The following is a 25,383-nucleotide window of genomic DNA, read 5'->3' as shown; positions in this document are numbered from 1 at the left end:
GAAGACAGAGTGCTTTGGGCCACAGCCAAGACTCAATAAGTAGCTTTGTTCAAGAATCATCATACTTTACTAGGAGAATCATTAACACTATCCGGATTCTAGTTCCTAAAGAAGCCAACCATTCTGAATTTCAAAGGATAGAGTGAGATGCCAAAACTGTTCAGAGGCAAAAAGCTAAAAGCCCCGCTCATCTAATTAATACTGATCTTCATAGATGTTTTTTAGACTCATTGCATATTCTCTTCTTTTTATCTTATTTGATTTTCAGTTGCTTGAGGACAAGCAACAATTTAAGTTTGGTGTTGTGATGAGCGGATAATTTGTATGCTTTTTGGCATTGTTTTTAGTATGTTTCTGATATGATATAGTTAGTTTTTAGTATATTTTTACTAGTTTTTAGTTAAAATTCACTTTTCTGGACTTTACTATGAGTTTGTGTGTTTTTCTGTGATTTCAGGTATTTTCTGGCTGAAATTGAGGGACTTGAGCAAAAATCTGATTCAGAGACCAAAAAGGACTGCAGATGCTGTTGGATTCTGACCTCCCTGCACTCGAAGTAAATTTTCTGGAGCTACAGAAGCCCAATTGGCGCGCTCTCAACGGCATTGGAAAGTAGACATCCTGGTCTTTCCAGCAATATATGATAGTCCATACTTTGCCCAAGATTTGATGGCCCAAACCGGCGTTCAAAGTCACCCTCAGGAATCCCAGCGTTAAACGCTGGAACTGGCACCCAAATGGGAGTTAAACGCCCAAACTGGCACTAAAGCTGGCGTTTAACTCCAAGAAGAGTCTCTACACGAAAAATGCTTCATTGCTCAGCCCAAGCACACACCAAGTGGGCCCGGAAGTGGATTTTTATGTCATTTACTCATTTCTGTACACCTTAGGCTACTAGTTTTCCTATAAGTAGGACCTTTGACTATTGTATTAGAATCTTTGGATTGTTTTTAGATCCTTTGATCATCTTTGGACATCTAGTTCTTAGATCATTGGGAGGCTGGCCATTCGGCCATGCCTAGACCTTATGACCTCATGACACTTTACACCTTTCTTTGTGTATCTTCCACAGCATGAGTCTCTAAACCCCATGGTTGGGGGTGAGGAGCTCTGCTGTGTCTTGATGGATTAATGCAATTACTACTGTTTCTCATTCAATCATGCTTGCTTCCATTCTAAGATAATACTTGTTCTTAATCCGGATGAATGTGATGATCCGTGACAATCATCATCATTCTCAACTATGAACGCGTGCCTGACAACCACCTCCGTTCTACCTTAGACTAAGTAGTTATCTCTTGGGTTCTTTAACCGGAATCTTCGTGGTATAAGCTAGAATTGATGGCGGCATTCAAGAGAATCCGGAAGGTCTAAACCTTGTCTGTGGTATTCTGAGTAGGATTCAATGATTGAATGACTGTGACATGCTTCAAACTCCTGAAGGCGGGGCGTTAGTGACAGACGCAAAAGAATCACTGGATTCTATTCCGGCCTGATTGAGAACCTACAGATGAATTCCGCTATGCTGTGACAGAGCATATGCAATCGCTTTCACTGAGAGGATGGGAGGTAGCCATTGACAGCGGTGAAACCCTACATATAGCTTGCCATGGAAGGAGACTTGCGTGTTTGAAGAAGAAGACAGTAAGAAAGCAGAGATTCAGAAGATGGAGCATCTCCAAACCTCAACCTATTCTCCATTACTGCAAAACAAGTAATCATTTCATGTTCTTTTACTTTTCACAATCAATCCTGATAATTTCTGATATCCTGACTAAGATTTACAAGATAACCATAGCTTGCTTCAAGCCAACAATCTCTGTGGGATCGACCCTTGCTCACGCAAGGTATTACTTGGACGACTCAGTACACTTGCTGGTTAGTTGTGCGGGATTGCAAAAGTGTGATTGCAATTTCGTGCACCAGGCCAGCTATAGAAGAAATTACTCACAAGTAGAGAAGATAGTACTACCAGCATTAATTCAGAAGGACTAAGCAACTCTAACCCTTAACTGTTCTCTTTTCATAGTTTACATGACTTCTGAGTTCTAATTAATCTTTTTCTCTATTTCCATTACTGACTCTATTTGATATAAAAAGTAATTTATACAATATTAAAACACGTTAAATTTGACTCCTTCTAATCTGGCTGACTAAGACCTACAGGATAACCATAGCTTGCTTCAAACCACAATCCTCGTGGGATCGATCCTGACTCGTTCAGGTATTACTTGGATGACCCAATGCATTTGCTGGTACAATAGTACAAAGGTGTGGGGATTCGTGCTACCGCCATTGCCGGGGATTGTTGAGTTTGGACAAACTGAAGGATTGTCTTGTTCCCTAAATCAGGTACTTTATTTCTTGATCATTTTTAATTGTTTTTATTTTATTTGAATCCTTTATTTTTATTTTCTTCTTCTCTGATTTTTGAAAAATTTAAAAAAAATTTCAAAAATATTTTTCTTTTCTTTATTTAATTTTTGTTCTTAATTTGAGTCTTTGTTTGCGTTCTTGTTGAATCTTTTACTTTTATTTCTTTTTTTTCTATTTTTTGAAAAATTCTAAAAATTCTTTCAAAAATATTTTCTTTTCTTTGCTTAATTTGTGTTATTGGTTAGAGTCTTGCATTTATGTTCTTGGTAACTTCTTGCTTCTTTGAGTTTCAGTATTTATTAATTACAGCAATTTTCAATTTTTTGGTATCTTCGTTTCAAAAACTTTTCAAAAATAATTTTTCTTTGATTAGATCTTGTTTCAATTTTTAAGTTTGGTGTCCTTTTGTTATTTTTCTTTGAATTTTCGAAAATTTCTTGTTAGTTTTCTAAAAATTTTAAGTTTGGTGTTCTTCTTATGTTCTTGTGTTCTTTGAGTCTTTAAATTTTGTTCTTTGTGTTCTTGTTAGTATTCAAAGTGTTCTTAGTTAGTATTCAAAGTGTTCTTGAGTCATCCTTATGTTTGATCTTAAAATTTTTAAGTTTGGTATTCCTCTGTATTTCCCTCCAACTATTTTCGAAAACAAGAAGTATTAGATCTAAAAATTTTAAGTCTTGTGTCTTTTACTTGTTTTTCAGTTTCATCATAAAATTCAAAAATTAAAAAATTAATATTTTTTCTTATCTTTTTACTATATTTTTGAAATTTTACACAAAAATTATAGATTTTAATTTTAAAATTTTTTATCTTATCTTATCTTACCTTTAAAAATTCAAAAATCATATCTTTTTCAAAATCTTATCTTATCTTATTTCAAATTTAAAATTTCAACTTTCAAAATTTCAAAAATTAAGATTTCAAAAATTCAATTTCAAAATTCAAATCTTTTTCAAATCTTCATCTTATCTTGTTTCAAATTCAAAATTCAAAATTTAAAATTTCAAAATTTTAAATTTAAAAATTCAAATTTTCAAATTTCAAATTTTAAATTCAAATCTTTTTAATTTTAAAATTTATCTTTTCTTAACTTTTTTATCTTTTCTACCTTATCTTTTCTTTTTATATTTTAAAATTAAATCTTTTTTCAAACCTTTTTAATTTCTTATTTTATCTTTTCTTATCTCTTTTCTAATTTTAAATTTTATTTTCAAATCTTTTCTTATCTTATCATCTATCTTATTTTTAAAATTCAAATCTTTTCTTAATTAATCACTTCTTTCTCTCTTTTCTTTTTCAAAATTTCCTAACTAACTTCTTCTCTCTCTTCTATTTTTGAAATTTAGTAATTAAATTTTAATTTCTTTCTTTTTTATTTTTGGTTTAAAAAATATTTTTTAATTATCATTTATCTTTTCTACTTTTATCTCTTCTTCTACTCCTTTTATCTTCTTCCTTTTTCATCTTCTACCTTTCTTAATCATGAACCCAAGTGGGAATGAGGAGTTCAGGAGAACTCTGGGATGTTACACAAATCCCACTGCTGACTTCTATGAAAGAAGTGTTAGCATACCTCACATCAGAGCTAGTAGCTTTGAGCTCAACTCTCAACTTATTACTCTAGTGCAGCAAAACTGCTAGTATTATGGGCTTCCTCATGAAGAATGATAAACCACTATTTTATGGTTTATATTGTATTTAATTGAGTGGTTTTATCAAGCTATTAACCCACTTATTCATAGGATTTGCATGATTTTACAATTCCTTCCTAGTTTAGCTCTATGGTTGAAAACATGCTTCTTTGGTCTTAATTTAGCTAATCTTAATCCTCTCTTATTACCATTCGATGCCTTGATCTGTGTGTTAAGTGTTTCAGGCTTCATAGGGCAGGAATGGCTTAGAGAATGAAGAGGAAGCGTGCAAAAATGGAAGGAACACAAAGAATTGAGGAAATGACCAACGAGAAGTCACGCGGTCGCATGGCTCACGCGACCGCGCGAAATGGAAGAAATTAGAGTGACGCGTTCACGTGCCTGACGCGACCGCGCGGACTGGAAGCTGCACGAACGACGCGAATGCGTGGAAGATGCGCACGCGTGGTACGAAAAACACTGAGTGACGCGAATGCGTGGACGACGCGGACGCGTGACATGGACGATCTGCATAATTACAGAAGTTGCTGGCATAGATTCTGGGCCACATTTCAACCCATTTTTCGGCCCAGAAACACAGATTAAAGTCAGGGAACATGCAGAGACTCAAATCATCAAATCATACATTCATAATTCACTTTTCATAGTTTAGATGTAGTTTTTAGAGAGAGAGTCTCTCTCCTCTCTCTTAGGATTTAGGATTAGGATTCCTCTTAAAGGATTTAGGATTTCGACTCTTCATCAGGTTCAATATTCCTTTTACTTTATATTTCTCTTTTATTTTCAGATACTTTAATGCTTGTATTACTTATGTTGCCTATTTGGCTTATGAATTTTCCATGTTAGGATTTTCTTAATTAATATAATTTGAGGTATTTCAGACTTATGATTGTTTTCTCTAATTTATGTTATTGATGCTTGGGCTCTATCCAAATTATTTTCATTCAAGTAGATTTTATTCCCTTTTGGCTTTGGTTGATTAATTGGTAACTCTTGAGTTGTCAAACTCAGCAGTGGTTGAAATTGCAGATTCTAATTGATCTAGATCGCTCTAAAGCTAGTCTTCCCACAAGGATTGGCTAGGACTTGAGGATCAAAACTAATTAGTCCACTTGACTTTCCTTTGCTTTAGTAAAGGCTAACTAAGTGGGATTAAAACCCAATTCTAATCACACCTGATAAGGATAACTAGGATAGGACTTCTAATTTCTCATATCTTGCCAAGAGTTTATTTTATAGTTATTTATTTATTTTTCTTGTCAATTAAATTACTTGTTCAACCCTTTTTAAAACCCCAAAATATACCTTTGCATAACCAATAATAAGAACACCTCCCTGTAATTCCTTGAGAAGACGACCCGAGGTTTAAATACTTCGGTTATCAATTTTATTAGGGGTTTGTTACTTGTGACAACCAAAACGTTTGTAAGAAAGGACTTTTGTTGGTCTGGAAGCTATACTTGGAACGAAAATTTATTCTGAATTCTAGACCATGCAAAAATCCTCTCTTCAAAGAACCTATAGAATTCCTGGCATATTTTCTAAGGATTGCTGACACAGTACACAGTGAGGGAGTAGACCAAGAGGTCTACAGATTATTGCTTTTTTCTTTTGCAGTAAAGGACCAAGCAAAAAGATGGTTGGATAACCAGCCTAAAGTTAGTTTAAAAACTTGAAAACAATTAGTGGACAAGTTTTTAAACCAATACTTTCTCCCAAGATAGGTGAACCAGCTGAGATTGGACATCCAAGGCTTCAAACAAGGAGATGGTGAATCTCTTTATGATGCCTGAGAGAGGTATAAGAGGATGCTAAGAAAATGTCCCACTGAAATATTTTCAGAATGGGTACAGTTAGACATCTTCTACTATGAGCTTTCAGACATGGCTAGAATGTCCTTGGACTACTCTGCTGGTGGTTCCATGCACATGAGAAAGACCATTGGAGAGGCTCGAGAGTTCATTGAGACAGTTGCCACTAATCAGCATCTGTACTCATCTCCTGAGACCACTATAAAATGAGAGGTTAAGGCAGTAGTTGCTGAACCTAACCTTTCAGAGCAGGATGGCCCATTGACTCAGCAACTACAAGCCCTTGCCCAGCAAATGCTGGAACTGCAAGAGGCTCTGCGAAAAACTCAGACTTCTAACAGAAATGTAAAAGCCCAGTTGAGTCAAACAAGGCAGCAGTTATCTAAGTAGATAACAAATGAATGCCAGGCTATCTAGCTGAGGAGTTGAAAAATCTTAAGCATCCAACCTCAGTACAATAAAAACAAAAGGCCCATTGAGGATACCCAAGTCTCTGCAAAAAATTACTCTGTGCGTTTAAACGTCCAGAGTGTCATCCCTCTTGGCATTGAATGCCAGAAAAAGGCAGAGACTGGGCGTTCAAACGCCCAAAAAGGTATCCCTTCTAGCGTTGAACACCAGGAAAGGGGAGAGACTGGGTGTTCAAATGCCTAAAAAGATATCCCTCTTGGCGTTGAACGCCAGGAAAGGGCAGAGGTTGGGAGTTCAAACGCCTAAGGAGGCAGCTGCATAGGCATTAAATGCCCAGGCAAGGGAGGTCAGTTATTCATTGATAACAACCTTCTTAAGAAAGCTAGTAACCCCCCTTCCAACTCACATGGCATTCAGCCTTCATCAACCAAGGTTGATGAATACAAGGCTAAGATGCCATTTTCTCAGAAACTCTATCAAGAGGAAAGGGATAAACAGTTTGCTCACTTTGCAGAGTATCTCAGAACATTAGAGATAAAGATCCCTTTTTGCAGAAGCTCTTGAATATATACCTTCTTATGAAAAGTTCATGAAGGACATTCTAAGTCATAAGAAGGATTGGAGAGAGGCACAAATAGTCCTCCTCACTGAGGAATGCAATACAATCATTCAGAACAGCTTACCAGAGAAGCTTAAAGACCTTGGAAGCTTTATGATACCATGCACTCTAGGTGATGCTTGTACAAGGATAGTTCTATGTGACCTTGGAGCAAGTATCAACCTAATACCTGCTTCTTTAATAAAGAAGCTTTGTTTGACTGAGGAAGTCAAACCAATCTACATGTGCCTTCAACTTGCTGATGGGTCTATTAAGATACCATCAAGAGTAATAGAGGACATGATTGTCAGGGTTGGACCCTTTGCCTTTCCCATTGACTTTGTGGTATTGGACATGGAGGGGCACAAGAATGCATCTCTCGTCATAGGAAGACCCTTCCTAATTACAGGACGACCCCCATTGATGTTGAAAAAGGGAAGTAACCCTAAGAGTCAATGAGAAAAAGTTCGTACTGAATGCTGTGAAGGCTATGCAGCATCCAAACATTCCTGAGGAATGCATGAGCATTAACTTCATTGATTCCCTGGTGGAAGAAGTCAACATGGCCGAAAGCCTCAAGGAAGGGCTAGATGATATCCTTGATGATATTCAGTCTTATTCAGAGGAACCTCTGGAAACCTTTGAGGAAAAGGAGAAGCCTCCTAAGCTTGAGCTTAAGCCATTACCCCTCCCTGAAATATGCATTTCTAGGAGAGGGAGATACCTATCCTGTGATCATAAGTTCTACCTTAGAGTCACAGGAAGAGGAGGCACTAATTCAAGTGCTTAAAACACATAGGACTGCCCTTGGGTGGACTATCAGTGACCTTAAGGGCATTAGCCCAGCCCGATGGATGCATAAGATTCTGCTGGAGGATAATGCCAAACCAGTGGTACAACCATAGAGGCGATTGAATCTAGCTATGAAGGAAGTAGTGCAGAAGGAAGTGACTAAGCTCTATGAGGCTAGGATTATTTATCCCATTTCTGACAGCCCATGGGTTAGCCCTGTCCAGGTTGTTCCTAAGAAGGGAGGACTGACAGTGGTTCACAAAGAAAAGAATGAGCTGATCCCAAAAAGGATAATCACAGAGTGGCGTATGTGAATTGATTACAGAAGACTCAATGACGCCACCAGGAAAGATTACTTTTCTTTACCCTTCATTGACCAAATACTAGAAAGACTAGCAGGTCATGCTTTTCATTGTTTCCTGGATAGTTATTCTGGGTACAATCAAATAGCAGTAGATCCAGAGAATCAAGAGAAGACAGCATTCACATGTCCATCTGGCGTGATCGCCTATAGACGAATGCCATTTGGCTTGTGCAATGCGCCTGCCACCTTTCAGAGATGCATGGTATCCATCTTCTCTAATATGGTAGAGAAATTTCTTGAAGTATTCATGGATGACTTCTCTGTCCACGGAGACTCGTTTGACTCCTGTCTTGATCATCTGACCCTAGTCTTGAAAAGATGCCAAGAAACAAACCTAGTTTTAAACTGGGAGAAATGCTACATCATGGTAACTGAAGGCATTGTTTTTGGGCATCGGATCTCAAATAAGGGGATAGAGGTGGATCAAGCTAAAGTGGAAGTGATAGAACGCTTGCCTCCACCTACTAGTGTCAAGGCAATCAGAAGTTTCCTAGGACATGCAGGATTCTATAGGCGGTTCATAAAAGATTTTTCTAAAATCGCCAAACCGCTGTGTAATCTCTTGGCCACTGATGTTCCATTCGTCTTTGACCAAGAATGCATGCATGCCTTCGAAACTCTAAAAGCCAAGCTTGTTACTGCTCCTATCATCTCTGCACCCAACTAGGACTTGCCATTTGAGCTAATGTGTGATGCAAGTGATCATGCAATTGGCGCAGTCCTAGGTCAGAGACATGACAAGCTTCTACATGTCATTACTATGCTAGTCGCGTATTAAATGATGCGCAGAAAAACAACACTACTAAAGAAAAGGAGCTACTTGCAGTGGTTTATGCCATTGACAAGTTCAGATCCTACCTAGTAGGATCTCAGGTCATTATTTATACTGACCATGATGCTCTAAAGTATCTACTCACTAAACAGGATTCTAAACCCGATGGGTATTACTCCTGCAAGACTTTGATATAGAAATTAGAGACAGAAAAGGGGTAGAAAATCAGGTGGCTGATCACTTGTCATGGATTGAGCCAATAGCAGGGACTTCTTCTCCCTCCACTGACACATTTGAATCTTTTCCAGAAGAGCAACTCTATGCCATCCGGACAGTACCTTGGTTTGCAGACATTGCAAACTACATGGCTATACGGTTCATTCTCAAGGACTTTACCAGGCAACAAGCCCGGAAACTCATGCATGATGCAAAATTCTACTTATGGGATGTACCATATCTCTTTAAGAGATGCTCAGATGGAATAATCCGACGCTGTGTGTATGAAGAAGAGGCACATTTCTGCTTTTGAATCTGTGGCCAACCCTAAACTCCACGCCATCGTCCAAGTTGTAATCCTCCTCACCCGTGTTGGAAAATGGGTTCTACTCGTGCATCACATCTAGATCCAATGTACCATAGTGACTAGGTACATATGACAAGGCCGAAATTGGATGCGGGGAGGCAAAAGATACCTACAGTCTGGTTCAATCGAGGACTCCGGTAAAAACTCTTCGTCATCATCATCCTTAGAGGAACTAGTCTCGTTGCTATCCGCAATATACTCCTCATCCGACTCCTCACCGTTGACCTCAATGTCTTCCAGTGGACTGACAACATGAATTGGTGGTGGTGCCAACCTCTGCACAAAGCTCAATCACTTGCTCTGCCATGATTCTCCCACAGATGTCAAACATCAGCCGCACATGCTCATCTCCATGGAGCCAAAACAGATGGAACTGAAAAACTCCATTTCTTATCGGTGCTAGCAACCTATACCCCATCCTTCCGATTTCTTTTCTCTCACTCCCACCGACGCTAACCAATAACAGACTCTTCAATTCTGCCAACGAACTTACTCGCCGGGTACGCAACAGAATGGGATTCTCACACTCAAATGTTACCCCATTATCACTATTTCTCACACGACAATTGGGATATACACTTACAACCAAGAAACCACTACTATTAGACATTTTGGCTTATTTTCGGGAAGAATAAATAACAAAGAAGTAGTGAAATATTTATGGAGGATACCAAGAGTTGCACATCTTTTTATAACCGCTAAAAATTTGTCTTAACGTATCTCGTTTACACTGTAAATATTATAATTGAACATGTATTTTTAACCTTATCTTATTTACCGTGTAAACGATATACGTGTTAACTTATAGTATAAACGAGATAAGTGATGTGATGTTTTTCGGTAAAAAAGATGGAAAATACATATTTCAATAATTAATATATTTATTTTATTTATTTAAAAAAAATCCCTTCTTCTAGGATAAGCAATAATAAAATCTTCACTTCCTTCCAGGAAAGCAAATCTTCTTCGCTAATCACTACCATCTGAAGTATAAACAATGCACTTCTTCCATACTTGAAAAACCACCCTTCAAAACCCATTATCCTTCTCTTTCGTTGCACTTAACCTAAACCTTAAAGCTTAGCCTGTGTTTTACTTTTTCTATCCATTTAATACATTTGAGAGACAGAATTGAGAGAAGGAAAAGAATGTCTACTTCGGTTTTTATTCACAACTTTTGTTCGCCTCCTTCCTGTTCTCCAAATTGCTCTCAGAATCGAAACTTGGCTTATACGCCTCTTCGGTTTCACTCTCCTAATTCCAATTTGAAGTTGAATAAGAAATCTTTCCCCTCCAATACTCACTTCAAGATTTCTACGGCCCAGAAACCTCGCTCCAGTTTTGTTGTTTTTGCAGCACAGTCCAATTTCTTCAGAGGTTAGTCTCCAAGTTTGACTATTTTTTTTAGAATTATTTTTCACTTTTCAGTTGCTTTCAGGTATTGTTTTATATTAAGTACTGCCATCATTTGTGTTGATTTTTTTAATTTAATTTTTTAATGTTTAGATAAGTTGAACATAATGTTTTCTTATTTAACACCTCGCAAATGTTTGTTAGCATTGCTAGTTTTAATGGTAACAGAGAGTTTAATGAAAACAGTTTGCGTCACGAATGGGTAATGACTAGCGGATAAAGGTGAAGAGACTGCGAGTATTGAATTGATGAATGAAAAGTAAATTAACAAGGATATTACATGTCATGTTGAATTTAGCTAGTTACTAATCCATACTGCTTCATAGTATGTTTTAGCGTAAATTCCCTTTCCAGTTTATTTGCCGAAAGACAAAGCTCTCCTCCACATTTTGAAAATTACTAATCGGTCCTCAACCATGTGACTGGTCTAAGCGATCCTTGTTATTGCTCTAAGCACTCCTGATACATTAGCAGGTCAACGTTTACTAGGGATGCTTAGATAAATTACTTGGATGGTTAGAACTGATGAGGGATTTTCGAATTGTGGAGGGCATATTGTCCTTTGTGCAAATGTTGAGAGAGGAAAAGATATTTACTCTATGCTTTATCTACTTTGCCAATTTGTTGGTTAAATTGAAGTGAATGATAACCGCTTTTTATTTTCACAGGTGACTGCGTTAAATTGCATCTTAAACACGATGTTCAGATGATTTTCTTTCTTTTCTGTTATTTTAAGAATAAACCCTTAAATCAGTTCCTCAATGATTACTGTCTCTGCTGCATTAATGCTCTAAATATTTTTGTGACCAAATCAGTTTTTCAAGTTTGCAACATAATTACCAACTCATATTTTTTGTGCCACTACTTTAGTTTTTTTTTTTTTTTTCAATTTAAAAAAATCAAGTCATTTCAAGAAATCTTGTGGTGCCCCATAATCTCTGATGCCTTCGATCATGAGAGAAAAAATAAAACTTTATGATTTAGGGTCTTTACATGCTGCAAGTGTCTTCCAATATTTATATATATTTTCTCCCTCAGTATTGAAAACATTTATAAACTATCCTTTTGCCACATTCTTAGGTTGTCCAAGAAGTCTAATTATTACTCTTTTATAATCTGTCATGTTGATTGCAAGGTAGTTCTGCAGACTGCATGGAATGTCGGTAGGGATGGAATTGAGGCAGGTGCTAATCTGGTTCCCGTAAGTCAGAACTGCCCTTTCAACTTTGTGTCATCCACTCATCCATTTTGGTCCATGTTTTCTACATCTCACTTTTCTTTGATTCTGTTACTTGATGATAGAATTCTGTACCAAGACCAATAGCAAGGATTTCAGTTGGAATTGTGGCTTTGACTCTCTTGCTTTTTGTGCTCAAGTCTGTCCTCTCTACGGTGTTCTTTGCTTTGGTAAGCTTTCCTATTTTAAAAAATAAAAGCATTCATCAAATTAAAGTTCCATTGATATTGTTTGTACAAGTCATTTATATCATGAGAGTTAGAAATATAATAATCTAGGTTACAGTTCACTAGATCAATACATTAATTCGGCTATGCCAAAATCAAGTTAGTATCGTCCTATTAGCTTTTAGGACAAACTATTATCTCCATTCATCAAGAGGGATACTGTTTCACACTAATGTGGAGATTCTATCATTACTCGCATCACACAGCTAGCTGAACTAATTTTATTGGGGGAAAAGTTAAACTTAGAATGAATTGAAATCAAATGAAGCCATATATAGTAGTTTTGTATGTCTTGTATTTAATTGACATATAGAGAATTATCATGCATGGTTCAATCAATAGTGACATGATGTGTAGGATTTGTTTACATGTCCATCTTGGGTTGCAATTTCATTGTCTTTCCAGAATTTTGAATGAAAATAAGACCAAAATATTGTTGCATAGAGATGCCTAAAGTTATTATGCTGGTTTATGTAATGATCCCTGTAGACCACTGTTCTTTTGTGTTGCCTCTCTTTTGAAGCTTTTGTTTTTGAATTGTTTAGTCTCTTGGTTTGGAATCCAAGGAAGATAGCCTCAAAATATCAGAACATAGCTCTGCCAAATCTAAATCACTTTTTCGGCTCTTCAAAACTAAAATTGAAAGTATGTGATAACTTCCATGACCTAGCCAATTTAATTTTAAATTATAAATTAGTGAAGAGGATTGCCATGGAGTTTTTACTGCTCAACATTCTTTCTCCCTACATATGAGAATATCATTTCCCCACGCTGTTGCCCCCTGGCTCCCTTTTTCTTTCCATCCTGGGTGAAAAAGAATAAAAAAGAACAGCGCAATGCAAAAGCATCCCATATTAGGCAGGGTCTGGGAAAGACCCCACTCAAACGGTGTGATGTAGCTAGACTAACCTGATGCAAATATCAGGGGTTGATTCCAAGACTTAAATCCATGACCTTCAGTTCACATGAAGACAATTTAACTATTGCTCAAAGGGTGAAAAAGGAATAAAAGAAGAGAAGAAAAAAGAGAGAAAAAAATCCATATTTTGAGTCCTTTATGGGTGTGTGTGGTTCAAGTATTACTTTGTTACAAAGATTCCATTCCCATGGGAATTAAAGATACTCAAAGGGAAGGTGAGAATTGAAATGATGGTATTTTGATTCCCGGGAATTAAACTTGCTTAAGAATAGCTTTTCAAACTTTGAACCAAACATGTGAATATGATATTCCCATCTTAAAATTCCTAGGAATTATTTATAATTCCATTATTTATAAGGTTTTCTATGCAACAATAATTGTGCTGTAATCATATATTCCACACGGTTTACCTATGATTACCATTCCAAGCTTTATTGCTTTCTAACTAGTAAATGGCTGGATGACAGGCCACAATGGGACTTGCTTACTTCGCTTTCCTCGCATTCAATAAAGATCAAGGACCTAAAGATAGAGGCAATGGAGGAACCAGCTCCTCTCCGCCTATGGATGATCCTGTGGAAGAAGCTAGAAAGATAATGGAAAAATACAAGTAGCGCGTTGGAGTAAGTCATTCGTTTTTTACCATTCCATTTTTGCATTGTGCATATGTAAACTGTAAAGCTCGAAACCTGTGAGTGATATTTGAAAAAGGAAGAGAAAGACTTTTGTTAGAGGTGTTATGATCATATCATATATGCAACTCATTTTTTCCTTTTTACACAGCCTCTGTGAAAATGACATTTTTGTCATTCATTCGCTACATGTTAGTCATCTCGTAATGGTGTATCAGTGTATGCTTTTTCTCTCAATGTTTTGGGTTTTGACATAAATTTATTTCAGCTAGAGATACCACACAATTGCAAATATTTTATGGTTAAAATTTAAGAAAAACGGATACTCAGTTGAAATTTTTTACATTGATGATGTGGATGGAAGCCATATTGAGGAGTGAGGACATCACAAAACTGCTCTAAGGCCTTTTAAAGATAAGTTTATACCCTTTTTTATTTTATTTTATTTTATTTTTGGTGGCATATATTTTGATTTAGCTGGTTTGTTCTTTCTTTGGTCTTGCACCGTGAGAATATCAGTTAAAAGACCTTGTATTCCTAATAGGTTAATGGGAAAATTAGTTCTTGAATGATGAATCGTTCTTCAATTTGTTCTTCAATTTGTTTTTGAAAGATTTTATCAATTAAATTGATTATTTAAATATTACAAATTAAATATTTTTGTCTTTTCGTCACTCCTTTAATAATTTCTGTCAACGATTAACGATATAAAATATTAACTGCCAATATATATGACATTTGGCATGTCTAAATACCGACTAAATATATTTATAAAAATTTATCAAATTAGTTTAATTTTCGACACTTTTTCGTTGTGTGGCTAACATACAAATAAATCAAAGATTCAAACAATTGAGGAGCTTTCCATCAATTTATTTGGCATTATTAAAATGTCATTTTTTCCCCAAATTATTTACCTCTGTGCCATTCTTTTAATAATGTTATTCATTTATGAATTATTATAGTAATTTTTATATTAAGCTATTAATTTTTGGCAAAAGCTAATGCACTTTAGAAAAAATAAAACATTCAGCATATTTTTTAAATTCTAAATTTTAAACTATAAATTATAAACCATTTCTAGTTACTAGTTGCTCGTCTTAATTTTGTATATCATTCATTCGCGTGAATTAAGAGAGCGAGGATTCAATTTCTAATTCAGACAATCACCAAAAGATGTAAAATATTTAGGGTTTAATTGGTGTTTCTTATTTTTATTTTTCTTGTTTTTTATTTTTATTTTTCAATTTTTTTATGATAACAAAAATTTGATACTAGTTAAAATAGGATTTGTTGATATTATTATTTATAATTTTTCTTTTATAAAATTTTAAAAACAGAAAATAATGAAAACAAGTTTAATAACCTATGTCATATATGAAACAAAACTAGGATTTGGAATTTGTTGAATTAAAATTATTGTTAATTTAATATAATATCTGTTATATAATTATTTTGTATTATTATACTAGATTACAAAGCAAATTTTATGGAGTTCGTACATTAGATAATATTTTAGAACTAGATCTTAGATTTTTATACATGTATATCACATACAAAATCATTGTATTTCTATACCCTAATCTAGTAATGATCAAGTCTAGTCTGAGAAGATTTGAACAAGGGTTTAGTATTATTTTATTTTTTATAGTGTTGGTTGAAAATCGAAATCATTTCTAACGTTACATTAGCTTCAAAATCGTTTCTAACGTTAATTTTAATTTTAAAATATATTTCTCTAATTTTTGGATAACAATACTTTAAGCACCCCAACTTAATCATTTTTCTTTTATTCTCAACTCACCACCGGTCCTAATTATAATCCTTCCTCAGCACCTTTAGCCCGGCAAAGGATTCGATTAAGACGTTTAGGCTATTAAATACTTCTATAACAAAACATATTTTTAAAATTTTTTAATAACTGTTAAATAATTTTTATTTAATTTTAATTATAAATTAATCTCTTATATATATTATTTAATTATAAAATTTATTTTTTATTTTATAAATTATTATTTTATCATTTATCTATTATAATTAAAAAAATAATAATAATGAATTAGATTTTTTATTAATCATAATAATTTTTTGGCAATTCTAATTGATTAAAATTTTATTTTTGATCCGTTACATCTGTATAAGGTTGTGAAAACGTGTTTCTTATAAAATCAATCGATTGGATTAATAAAACAATCGATTGAATTTTAAATTTTCCATAATTCAATCGATTGGAATTCAAGTTTTCACAAAACAATCGATTGAATGTTGGACGATAGTATGATTTTTCAAAAATCAATCCATTGTAACTTTTACACAATCGATTGAACGATATTTAGAATGTGAATTTTTTTAATCGATTGTTCATGTTACGCAATCGATTGATTCAAAGCAATATGAGGTCTCACAATTCAATCGATTAGTTGTGTTACCCAATCGTTGTGTTACCCAATCGATTTAAGTCTTCAAAGCAATATGGATTTTCACAATTCAATCTATTGGTTGTGTTATCCAATTGATTGAATTGTTCACTACATTATATGTTATGCCGTTCTCAATTTTTCTACTCGTGTTTATAAATTATTATTTTATTATCCATCTATCTTATTTTTGAAATCTTATCTTCAATTTTTAAGTTTTTATTTTGATTTGGAAACTCTAATCTTATCTTTTCTTTAATATTAAGGTTATAAATTGGTGAATGCAGAACTTTCACCCTCAACCCTAGCTCTTTCTGCATTTTTAGTTGTGGCCATTTTGGGGATATTGGTTTGGTGAGTTTTGTAGGGATTTGGATGATGATTAATAATAGGTATGTAGTTTGGAGTGGATGTTGATGAGATTGGAGAAGAAGAAGAGAAATTTTCTGGATTTAGAGAAAGAAGAGAGGTTATGCAAAAATGGAGTTGTAAAATTTAAAATGGGGAGGAATGGTGAACACAAATGGTTATCAGGCTTAATAGATAGCGCATATCAAAATTCAATCGATTGTATTATCATATTAATCGATTGAATGCAGGAAAAAACCTTATTTACGTACATTTAAATCGATTGAATGCTCATACCAATCGATTGAACTGGAAAATACTATTAGTCGCATGCAAACTTCAATCGATTGTATTATCATAGCAATCGATTAAACTTTTATATATTATTCTAGTAGCAAAAGTCAATCGATTGGGTAATAGAACTAATCAATTGAATTAACTAAACCCAGATTACTTTGATAATTTCAATTGATTGGGTAATATGACCAATTGATTGAATAAGAAAAATCCCACATGTCTTGCAAAATTCAATCGATTGTGTATCAATTCTAATTAATTAAATTTCTAACAAACACGATTTTTCCAATCCAATACGTATGTAACATATCAATAAGATTACAAAATATTTATTATGATTAATGAAAGATCTAATTTGTTATTGTTTTAGTTTTTTATTATTAATAAACATGATAGATGAACGATAAAATAATAATTTATAAAATAAAAAATAGATTTTATAATTAAATAATATATAAGAGATTAATTTATAATTAAAATTAGACAAAGACTATTTAACCGTTATTAAAAAATTTTAAAAATATGTTTTATTACAAAACTATTTAATAGTCCAAACATTCTCGGACCATCAAATTCAATACCCTTTAACCCGAATCCTCCAAATCACTCTCACTCTCGTCACTTTTAACACCATCAACAACCTTCGACAACAAGAATATCAACAATTTATTTATTTTAATTAAAAAATGAAATGAGAAAAAATAATATTTTTTTAGGCTAATTATTGCCAACGACTTGGCCAACGGTGGGCGTAGAAAAACGCTAGCACCAAGTGGTACCGAAGATATTTGTGATACTTATTTGACAGTTTAACCATCTCTAAATTTATCCATCGATAATTATTTTGTAATTTAAAAACTATGAAAATACATTACTGACGACTAAAGCATCAGTAACTTAACCTAATTAATTATTTTAATTTTTAAATATGGATTTACAATTAAATTAGGATTCAAAATAGAAAATAGGTTACTAACGTTTAAGTAGTCGGTAAATTAACCTAATTTAATTTAATTTATTATTTCATATTTATTATAAGATTTATAAGATACTGCTAATTCTAAATTATTTAAATTTTAAATTCGGCTATTTTTGTATTACCTATGGCTTAATAATGGCAAGTTAATGAAACACAATATTTTGCTGCGTCAGTAATTATAGGTAAAAGTAGAGATTAAAATATCTTCCCCTTCTTCCCCCTTCCACCATTTTTTATTTCTCTACACTCACTCTCTCTTTAGCCCAAGTGTTGCTCCTAGGAGGATGCCCTGCTCTTGTGGAGAGCGGAGCATTGAAGCTTTGTGTGGGGATCCTTGTTGCGTGCCAAGGTTTGTAAGGCAACATGAGATTGCTCTGCTCTAGTTGAGAGCGGAGCAGTGGTGCCTTGTATGGTGAATGAGGTTCCAAGTTCGAACTATAGTAGAGACATTTGGACCAATTTCTTTTGTGAAGTTAAGAGAGGTAATGCCTTGCTTTGAGTGGAAGGCCTCAAGTTCGAATCCTAGTGAAGCCATGTTGGCTTATTTTCCTTGCAAGTAGTGTAAGTATTGCTCCTTGTTGTTTGAGTGAGGCTCCCACTTCGATCCCCAGTGAATGCATTTTGAGGAGCCAATTTTCCTTATGCCCATTGATAACTACGATTTTAGGAAATTGCACGATCGGCAAAAATTCCTTCCGGCAAGTGCACCGGTTATCGTCAAGTAAAAACTCACAATAGAGTGAGGTCGAATCCCACAAGGATTGGTTGAATGAGCAATTCGGATTAGAAGTGTGTTCTAGTTGAGCGGAATCAAGATTTAGATGAGAATTGCGGAATGTTAAATTGCATGAATTAAAGAGCGAGAAGCTAAATTGCTGAAACTAAAAAGGGATGGGGGTGATTGCATGAATTTAATTGTAGAATATAAAGAGAAAGTGGTAGATCAGAAATGGGGAATTCATTGGGTTTTAGGAGATATTGAGATCTCCGAATCAAAACATTTTTATCCCTTCCTCAACCAATGCATTCATTGAATTTTGCTTGGCAATCTTATATGATTGGATCCCAATCCCTTGGCTCACCAATTCTCTCTAAAAACAAACAAATTCCCAATCCCTTGGTTTAAATGTTCATAAGAAGAGATGATGCTCGATCACTGATTATACCACACAGTTTCATGAACCACAATTTGGTAGGATTACATGTCACAATATCCATCCAAACCCCAATCCAATTCACTGTGAGAAAGCTTCTCTAGCATGAATCCTCCATTCCTTTCCCAAGGTTCCGAAGGATTCCAATTATGGATAGTTTCTTTTCCAAGACAACTAACCAATGGAATTAGATCGAGAAGCTTTCTAACAAAATTCAAGAGAAAAGGTTGAAGAAGAAGGTAAAAACTATTATTGATTCATTGAATTACAATAGAGCTCCCTAACCCAATGAAAGGGGTTTAGTGAGTCATAGCTCTGAATTCAATTACAAAAAGTATCAAAACTAGCAAAAATAAATGATCCAAAAGTAAAAGTCCTTTCTAACTTAAATTCTATCCTATTTATACACTTTCTAAATTGAGCTTCTGTTGTGTTTCTTGGACTTTGAGGCCTTTCCTTGATTTCCTTTTACTTTGGGTTTATGATCCATAATCCTGATGAGGCTGCTGATCCAATTCTATAACATTCATTGAGCAAACTTAGTGATAAACAAGTAATGACACATGACTCAACAAATTGAAATTCCAGACTCATCAATTCTTCAGGCCCAATCCCATAAACCATGATATTCAATTGGGTTTCATACCAGATTATGTTTAAGTCAATGTTTGTGCTCAAATCCTAACTTAAACTGCAATATCTTTGGCCCAGAAACCCTTTCAAAAAGTGGCGTTTAAGTTGCAGTTTAAGCTTCAGTTTAAGGTTAAACTGAAGCTTAAACGTGGAAATGGAAGAAAGCAAACACGGAGTGTGAAATGTCGAACACGTTTAAGCTTCAGTTTAAGGTTAAACTGAAGCTTAAACGTGGAAATGAAGAAAGCAACCCTGGAGGAGAAATTGGGTCGAACACGTTTAAGCTCCAGTTTAAGGTTAAACTGGAGCTTAAACGTGGAAATGCTTCCTGGAGGGTGAAATGTCGAACACGTTTAAGCTCCAGTTTAACCTTAAACTGGAGCTTAAACGTGGGAATGAAGAAAGCAACCCAGGAGTGTGAAATGTCGAACACGTTTAAGCTCCAGTTTAACCTTAAACTGGAGCTTAAACGTGGAAATGAGAAAGCAAACCCTGGAGTAGAAAAATAGTCGAACACGTTTAAGCTCCAGTTTAAGGTTAAACTGGAGCTTAAACGTGGGAATGCTCCCTGGTGCATTTCTCATTTCTGGCGTTTAACTTCCAGTTTAAGGTTAAACTGGAGGTTAAACGCCAGTTTCAGCTCTTCTCAGCCTTCATGATTTTGGCGTTTAAGCTCTAGTTTAAGCTTAAACTGGAGCTTAAACGCCACTTCCCAGCATTCTATGGCTTGGTAGTTTAAGTTCTAGTTTAAGCTTAAACTGGAACTTAAACTCCACATGTGATATTCAAGCTTCCTTTATTGATTTTGTTGCTTCCTTGCCTAGCCTCTTCTTCCCTGAAATCATCCAAACAACTGCATCAAAGTCTTGCAAAATTTCATGAGAATTCTTCCATGCATAGCATTCAAGTAATATAACTAAAAACTCATGGAATTTGCATCAAAATCATACTGTTTGGATGGTTCATTGCTTTGTTATTCATTTAACCATTCTTGGTTACTTTAAGCTCAAGAAAGTGAATAAAACAACTAAAACTAACAGAAAAATGCTAGTGAAACTAGCCTAAGATGCCTTGGCATCACAACACCAAACTTAATACTTGCTTGTCCCTAAGCAAGTCCTGAGTTATTTGAGAAGAAAGTATGAAACAGAAAGCAATTACATTGGCTATATTAGCAAGCATTTGAAGTTCATCAGAAGGGTTTTATGCAGAAAGTTGCAGCATCACTTTTTCATTCTTATCAGGTAAGATTATCACTTTTTCATTGCATCCATCAAACACTGCTATGGCCTCTTGTTATTCTTATGTCCTTGGCACTTTTCCTTTCTTTGTTTTTCTTTTTCTTAGAGCTCCTTTGCTCCTTGTTTGCTCAGTGTCATGTGTTGCACAAGCCTTTGGCATTTTCTTTTTCTTATCAGTGCACTACACATATCCACTATAGGCATTTTAGTTCACATTTCTTCTTGAGATATTGGTGCCCAGCACCTCTTTGTGTGACTAAATGTTTTGTATTTAGGTTGCTCTTGATAATGGACTTTTGGTTGATAATCCCGGGTTAGTTAACCCAAGTTACCAAGTGTTGAAACACTCCTCAGAACCTATTCATCCAAGCATATCCTTAATACATAAACACCACAGGCATTTGTCTCAGAAGTTCAAACCATTGGTGCCTAGCTTATTTTCTCAATTCTTTTTCTTTTTGGTTGCCCTTTTTCAGTGGCTTTTTCTTCTTCTTTTTCTTTCTTTTTCATGGCCAAAGACATTTATTCATCAAGATCCATAGACAGTATTCAACTTCTATACAAAAATGATAATTCTACACTCAATTTCCAATGAGCTGACTAAACAATCAAGCATGCATACCACCACTTAATTCTACTTGATTTGTCACTAATTGAGCCAAGTTACTTTTGTTCAAACTTTTCTTTTATTTTTGGAAACAGAACAAGCATGGCAAGCATTTGTTTAAGAAGGTGAAGTTATATCCAAACATCTAGGCATTCACTTTATTCAAAGCAGTAAATCAACACTCATACTAAAACTTCACATTCCAGAAAGATTCAACAATTACAGTTTAAACCAGAACAAGCATGCTTTTGTTTGCCTTTTAAAGAATAGTCAAGGAACAACACCACCTTGTGAAATTTCTTGTTTTCTCTTTGTTGCCAGGAAACAATTTGATTTCTCCTTCTTCTCTTAGTTGTTGCTTCATGTTCTTTCTAAGATCCTTGTTTCCTTTCCTGCAAAGAGTGATGAAGTTGCTTGCTTCTCAAGCACTTGAGTGGTTAGCTCAACTATGTATGGGCAAGTGTCTGAGTCTTAAGTTGGTGTGTGAACACCAAACTTAGTCTCCTACTTACTCCTCTGCTCTTTGAATCCTTGAATTCTCCTTGGAATGAAGTTGCTGCTAAGGATTTTAAGCATTTCTGTGATTGCTTAGAATGGTTATTCCTTTCATATAATTCAAAGGTTGTTGTGTTCAGTTGATCCGTATGGTGGAACACCAAACTTAGAGTCACACATTCCCCTTTGAATTATTGATCCACGAATTCATTGTTTGGTGTGAAACACCAAACTTAATTCTTTGCAATGCACAGAAACTACTTCACCTTTTTATTGAAACAAATGAAAGAAACAGCAAAGGAGTATTACCTCAGGTTGGGTTGCCTCCCAACAAGCGCTTCTTTAACGTCACTAGCTTGACGGTTGTCCCTTGTTAGGGTGGATTGTAGTGCTTGATGTCCTCTCCTCTCATTATGAAAACGTCCCCATTTGATTCCTTCATGATTTCCAAATGTTCCATAGAAAAACTTTCCTAATTGTGAACACTTGAGGGAGCTGGGAAGGAATGGTCTTGAGGCCAGGTGGGATTGGCAGATAATGACTTGATATCACTTTATCTCCCGGAGAGAAACCTTCAGTGGGAACTTTCTTTTTTCTCCACCCTCTTGGCAATTTCTTTACAATTCTTCCCTCTCTCTTGAGGATTTCTTCATTGACCCTTATGCCAGGAGGATCCTTCTGATCTGTTTCAATTGATTCTTGTGGCTTTAACTCTTGCAATTCTTGTTTGCCTTCCAAGGACTGTTTTAGAGTTTCAGCTGCTGGATTGCTTTCCTCCAAACACAGATGGCTACTATCATCCTTAGGCTTTTCAGGTTCTGGTTCAGGCTCAGATGCAGGTTTGAAAACATGGAAAATGAGCTGTTCATCATGTATTCTCAAAATTATCTCTCCTTGTTCTACATCTATGAGCGCTCTAGCAGTGGCTAGAAATGGCCTTCCCAGAATGATAGGGTGTAGGTAGCTTTCCTCCATATCCAAAATGACAAAGTCTGTGGGGAAGAAATAATTTCCCACTTTCACCAGCACATTCTCAACTACCCCTTCAGCTTGCTTCTGAGTTTTGTCAGCCAGTTGTATGATTACATCAGTGGATCTCACCTCATTCAGTTGTAGCCTCTTCATAAGAGTCAGAGGCATCACATTTATGCTAGCTCCTAGATCACAGAATCCTCTGTCAATTTTTGTTTCCCCTATGATGCAGGGGATACGAAAACTTCCTGGGTCTGTTTTCTTAGAGACTATGTCCTTCTTGATGAGGGCACTGCATTCTTTGTTCATTATTACAGTTTGTCCTCCCTTCAAAACTCTTTTCTTGCTCAGTAATTCCTTCAAATACTTGATATGTGTAGGCATCTGCTGGAGAATCTCAAAAAAGGGAATATTGATATGGAGAGACTTAAATGTCTCTAAAAACCTTGAATATGTTTTCCCTTTTTCACCTCCTCCTAACCTCTGAGGAAATGGTGCTTTTGGTTGGTATGTTTCCAGCATGCCTTTATTTTGCAGTTCCTTGGCTTGCTCAGTTTCACTTTCCTGCTTAGCTTCTTCCACACCTTCCTTCAAGATTTCTGGCTCCTGTTCTGAGGGTCTGATTCCTTCTTCTTCTGAGACTTCCTTCAATATGGTGATGGCCTTGCATTCTTCCCATTTCACTCCCTTTTGTTCCCCTTTAGGATTCTTTTCTGTGTCACTAGGGAACACTGCAGTTGACTTGGGGGCCTGTTGAGATAGCTCTCCTACTCGAGACTCCATCCTCTTGAGTTTTTCACCATGGTTCCTTAAGGTAGATCTCACATCATCCCTAAAGCTTTTCAACTCACTTATGTCCTGACCCATGTTTGCAAGCATTCCTTCTATCCTGTTTAATTGATCTTGAAATTGTTGGTTTGGATTAGGTTGGGCAGGTTGATTATCTTGGCCATGATATGGTGGTTGGGAGTAAGTGTTTTGTGTGGCTTGGTATGATCTTTGGTTGGAGTTTTGGTATGTGAAATTGTTATGTTGGTTGGGGTTGTAAGGTTTGTGGTTTTGTGGTTGGGTTTGCTGGTTTCCCCACCCAAAGTTTGGGTGGTTTTTCCAGCCTGGGTTGTAAGTGTTGGAATGTGGATCATATGGTTGCCTTTGTTGATTTCCCACATAGTTGGCCTCTTCCCAATCACCTCCTTCAATGCTTACTTCCTCTTGATCTTGTGTGTGTATTGCAGCCACTTTATTTGTTTCTAATTTCCTGGTGAGCTCTGCTAGTTGCTTGGCAAACACCTTGTTTTGGACTAGAATTGTATCAACATGGTTCAGCGCCATGACTCCCTTAGTGTTGTGTCTCTCTGAAGCATAGTAGTACTCATTCTCAGCCACTGTCTCAATCACTTCAATGGCTTCTTCCACAGTCTTCTTCCTGTTCAATGAACCTCCTGATGAATGGTCTACAGCCTTCCTTGATTCATAAGAAAGTCCATCATAGAAAATATGCAATTGCACCCAGTCATGGAACATGTCTGGTGGGCACTTCCTTGTCAAATCCTTGAACCTCTCCCATGCCTCGTAGAGAGTTTCACCATCTTGTTGTCTAAAAGTCTAAACCTCAGATCGAAGCCTATTGACCTTTTGTGGGGGGTAGAAACGTGCCAGAAACTTGCTTTCCACCTCATCCCAGGTTGTTAGGCTCCCCCTTGGGAATGATTCCAGCCACTTAGCTGCCTTGTCCCTAAGTGAAAATGGGAACAAGAGCAGTTTATAGGCATCTTCCTGGACTCCATTGGACTTCACAGTGTCGCAAATTCTCAGGAATTTTGTGAGATGTTGGTTTGGATCTTCATTAGCACTCCCACCAAATGAACAATGATTCTCCACCAGTGATATTAACTGTGGTTTGAGTTCAAAATTGTTGGCCTGAATGGGTGGTTTCTGAATGCTGCTACCACAATTCCCAGAGGTTAGGTTTATGTATGAACCAAGAACCCTCCTCTCGGGAATGGCATTGTTTCCATCAGCTTTCTCATGGTTGTGAACTTCTCTATCCATGTTGAGATCTAGAGCTTCCTCAAAATTGTCCTCAGATTCTCCTTCAGATTCTTCTTCTCCCAGTACTCTCTTCCCTCTTGCTTCCCTTCTAAGTTTATGAAAGGTCCTCTCTGGTTCGGTATATGGATGAGTTGATGTCTCTCCTCTCCTACCTGTCATACAAGAACACAGCACAGGCAACAAACAAGTGAAATACTCTTGGTTAATGGAAGAGTATGGTTAGAGCAGTTGAGGAATTAATTCAAATAGTTAGTGGGTCAGTGAGTTAGTTGCTTGAATTTAAAGGCATAAAGAAAGAAAGTAAGTAACAGAGTGCAAAAATTAAAATTCAACAAGTAACTTGAACTGAATTAACAAAACAAGAAAAATGCTCTATCTAGTTAACTTCCAATTTGAGAATTGTC

The 25,383-nt window shown here is 35.7% G+C and overlaps 1 protein-coding gene and 1 non-coding gene across 2 annotated transcripts; both read left to right on the top strand.

Annotated features, from left to right (window-relative positions):
• The first annotated feature begins 10,271 nt into the window (after positions 1–10,271).
• LOC112796822 (uncharacterized) lies at positions 10,272–14,021 on the top strand. The gene is made up of 4 exons (XM_025839457.3): positions 10,272–10,733; positions 11,909–11,970; positions 12,072–12,176; positions 13,620–14,021. Exons 1-4 carry the CDS (start codon positions 10,505–10,507, stop codon positions 13,764–13,766), a joined length of 543 nt encoding a protein of 180 aa, XP_025695242.1. The 5' UTR covers positions 10,272–10,504; the 3' UTR covers positions 13,767–14,021.
• Positions 14,022–24,449: 10,428 nt separating this feature from the next.
• Positions 24,450–24,553, top strand: LOC112799194 (small nucleolar RNA R71). The gene has a single exon (XR_003200770.1). It is a non-coding gene; the product is annotated as a small nucleolar RNA R71 (small nucleolar RNA).
• The last annotated feature ends 830 nt before the right edge of the window (positions 24,554–25,383 follow it).

This window comes from Arachis hypogaea, chromosome 4 (genome assembly GCF_003086295.3).
Source record: "Arachis hypogaea cultivar Tifrunner chromosome 4, arahy.Tifrunner.gnm2.J5K5, whole genome shotgun sequence".
In the NCBI taxonomy this organism is placed as follows: domain Eukaryota; kingdom Viridiplantae; phylum Streptophyta; class Magnoliopsida; order Fabales; family Fabaceae; genus Arachis; species Arachis hypogaea.
The sequence above is the reverse complement of the archived record's forward strand: the minus strand, read 5'-3'. Positions and strand labels throughout refer to the sequence as shown.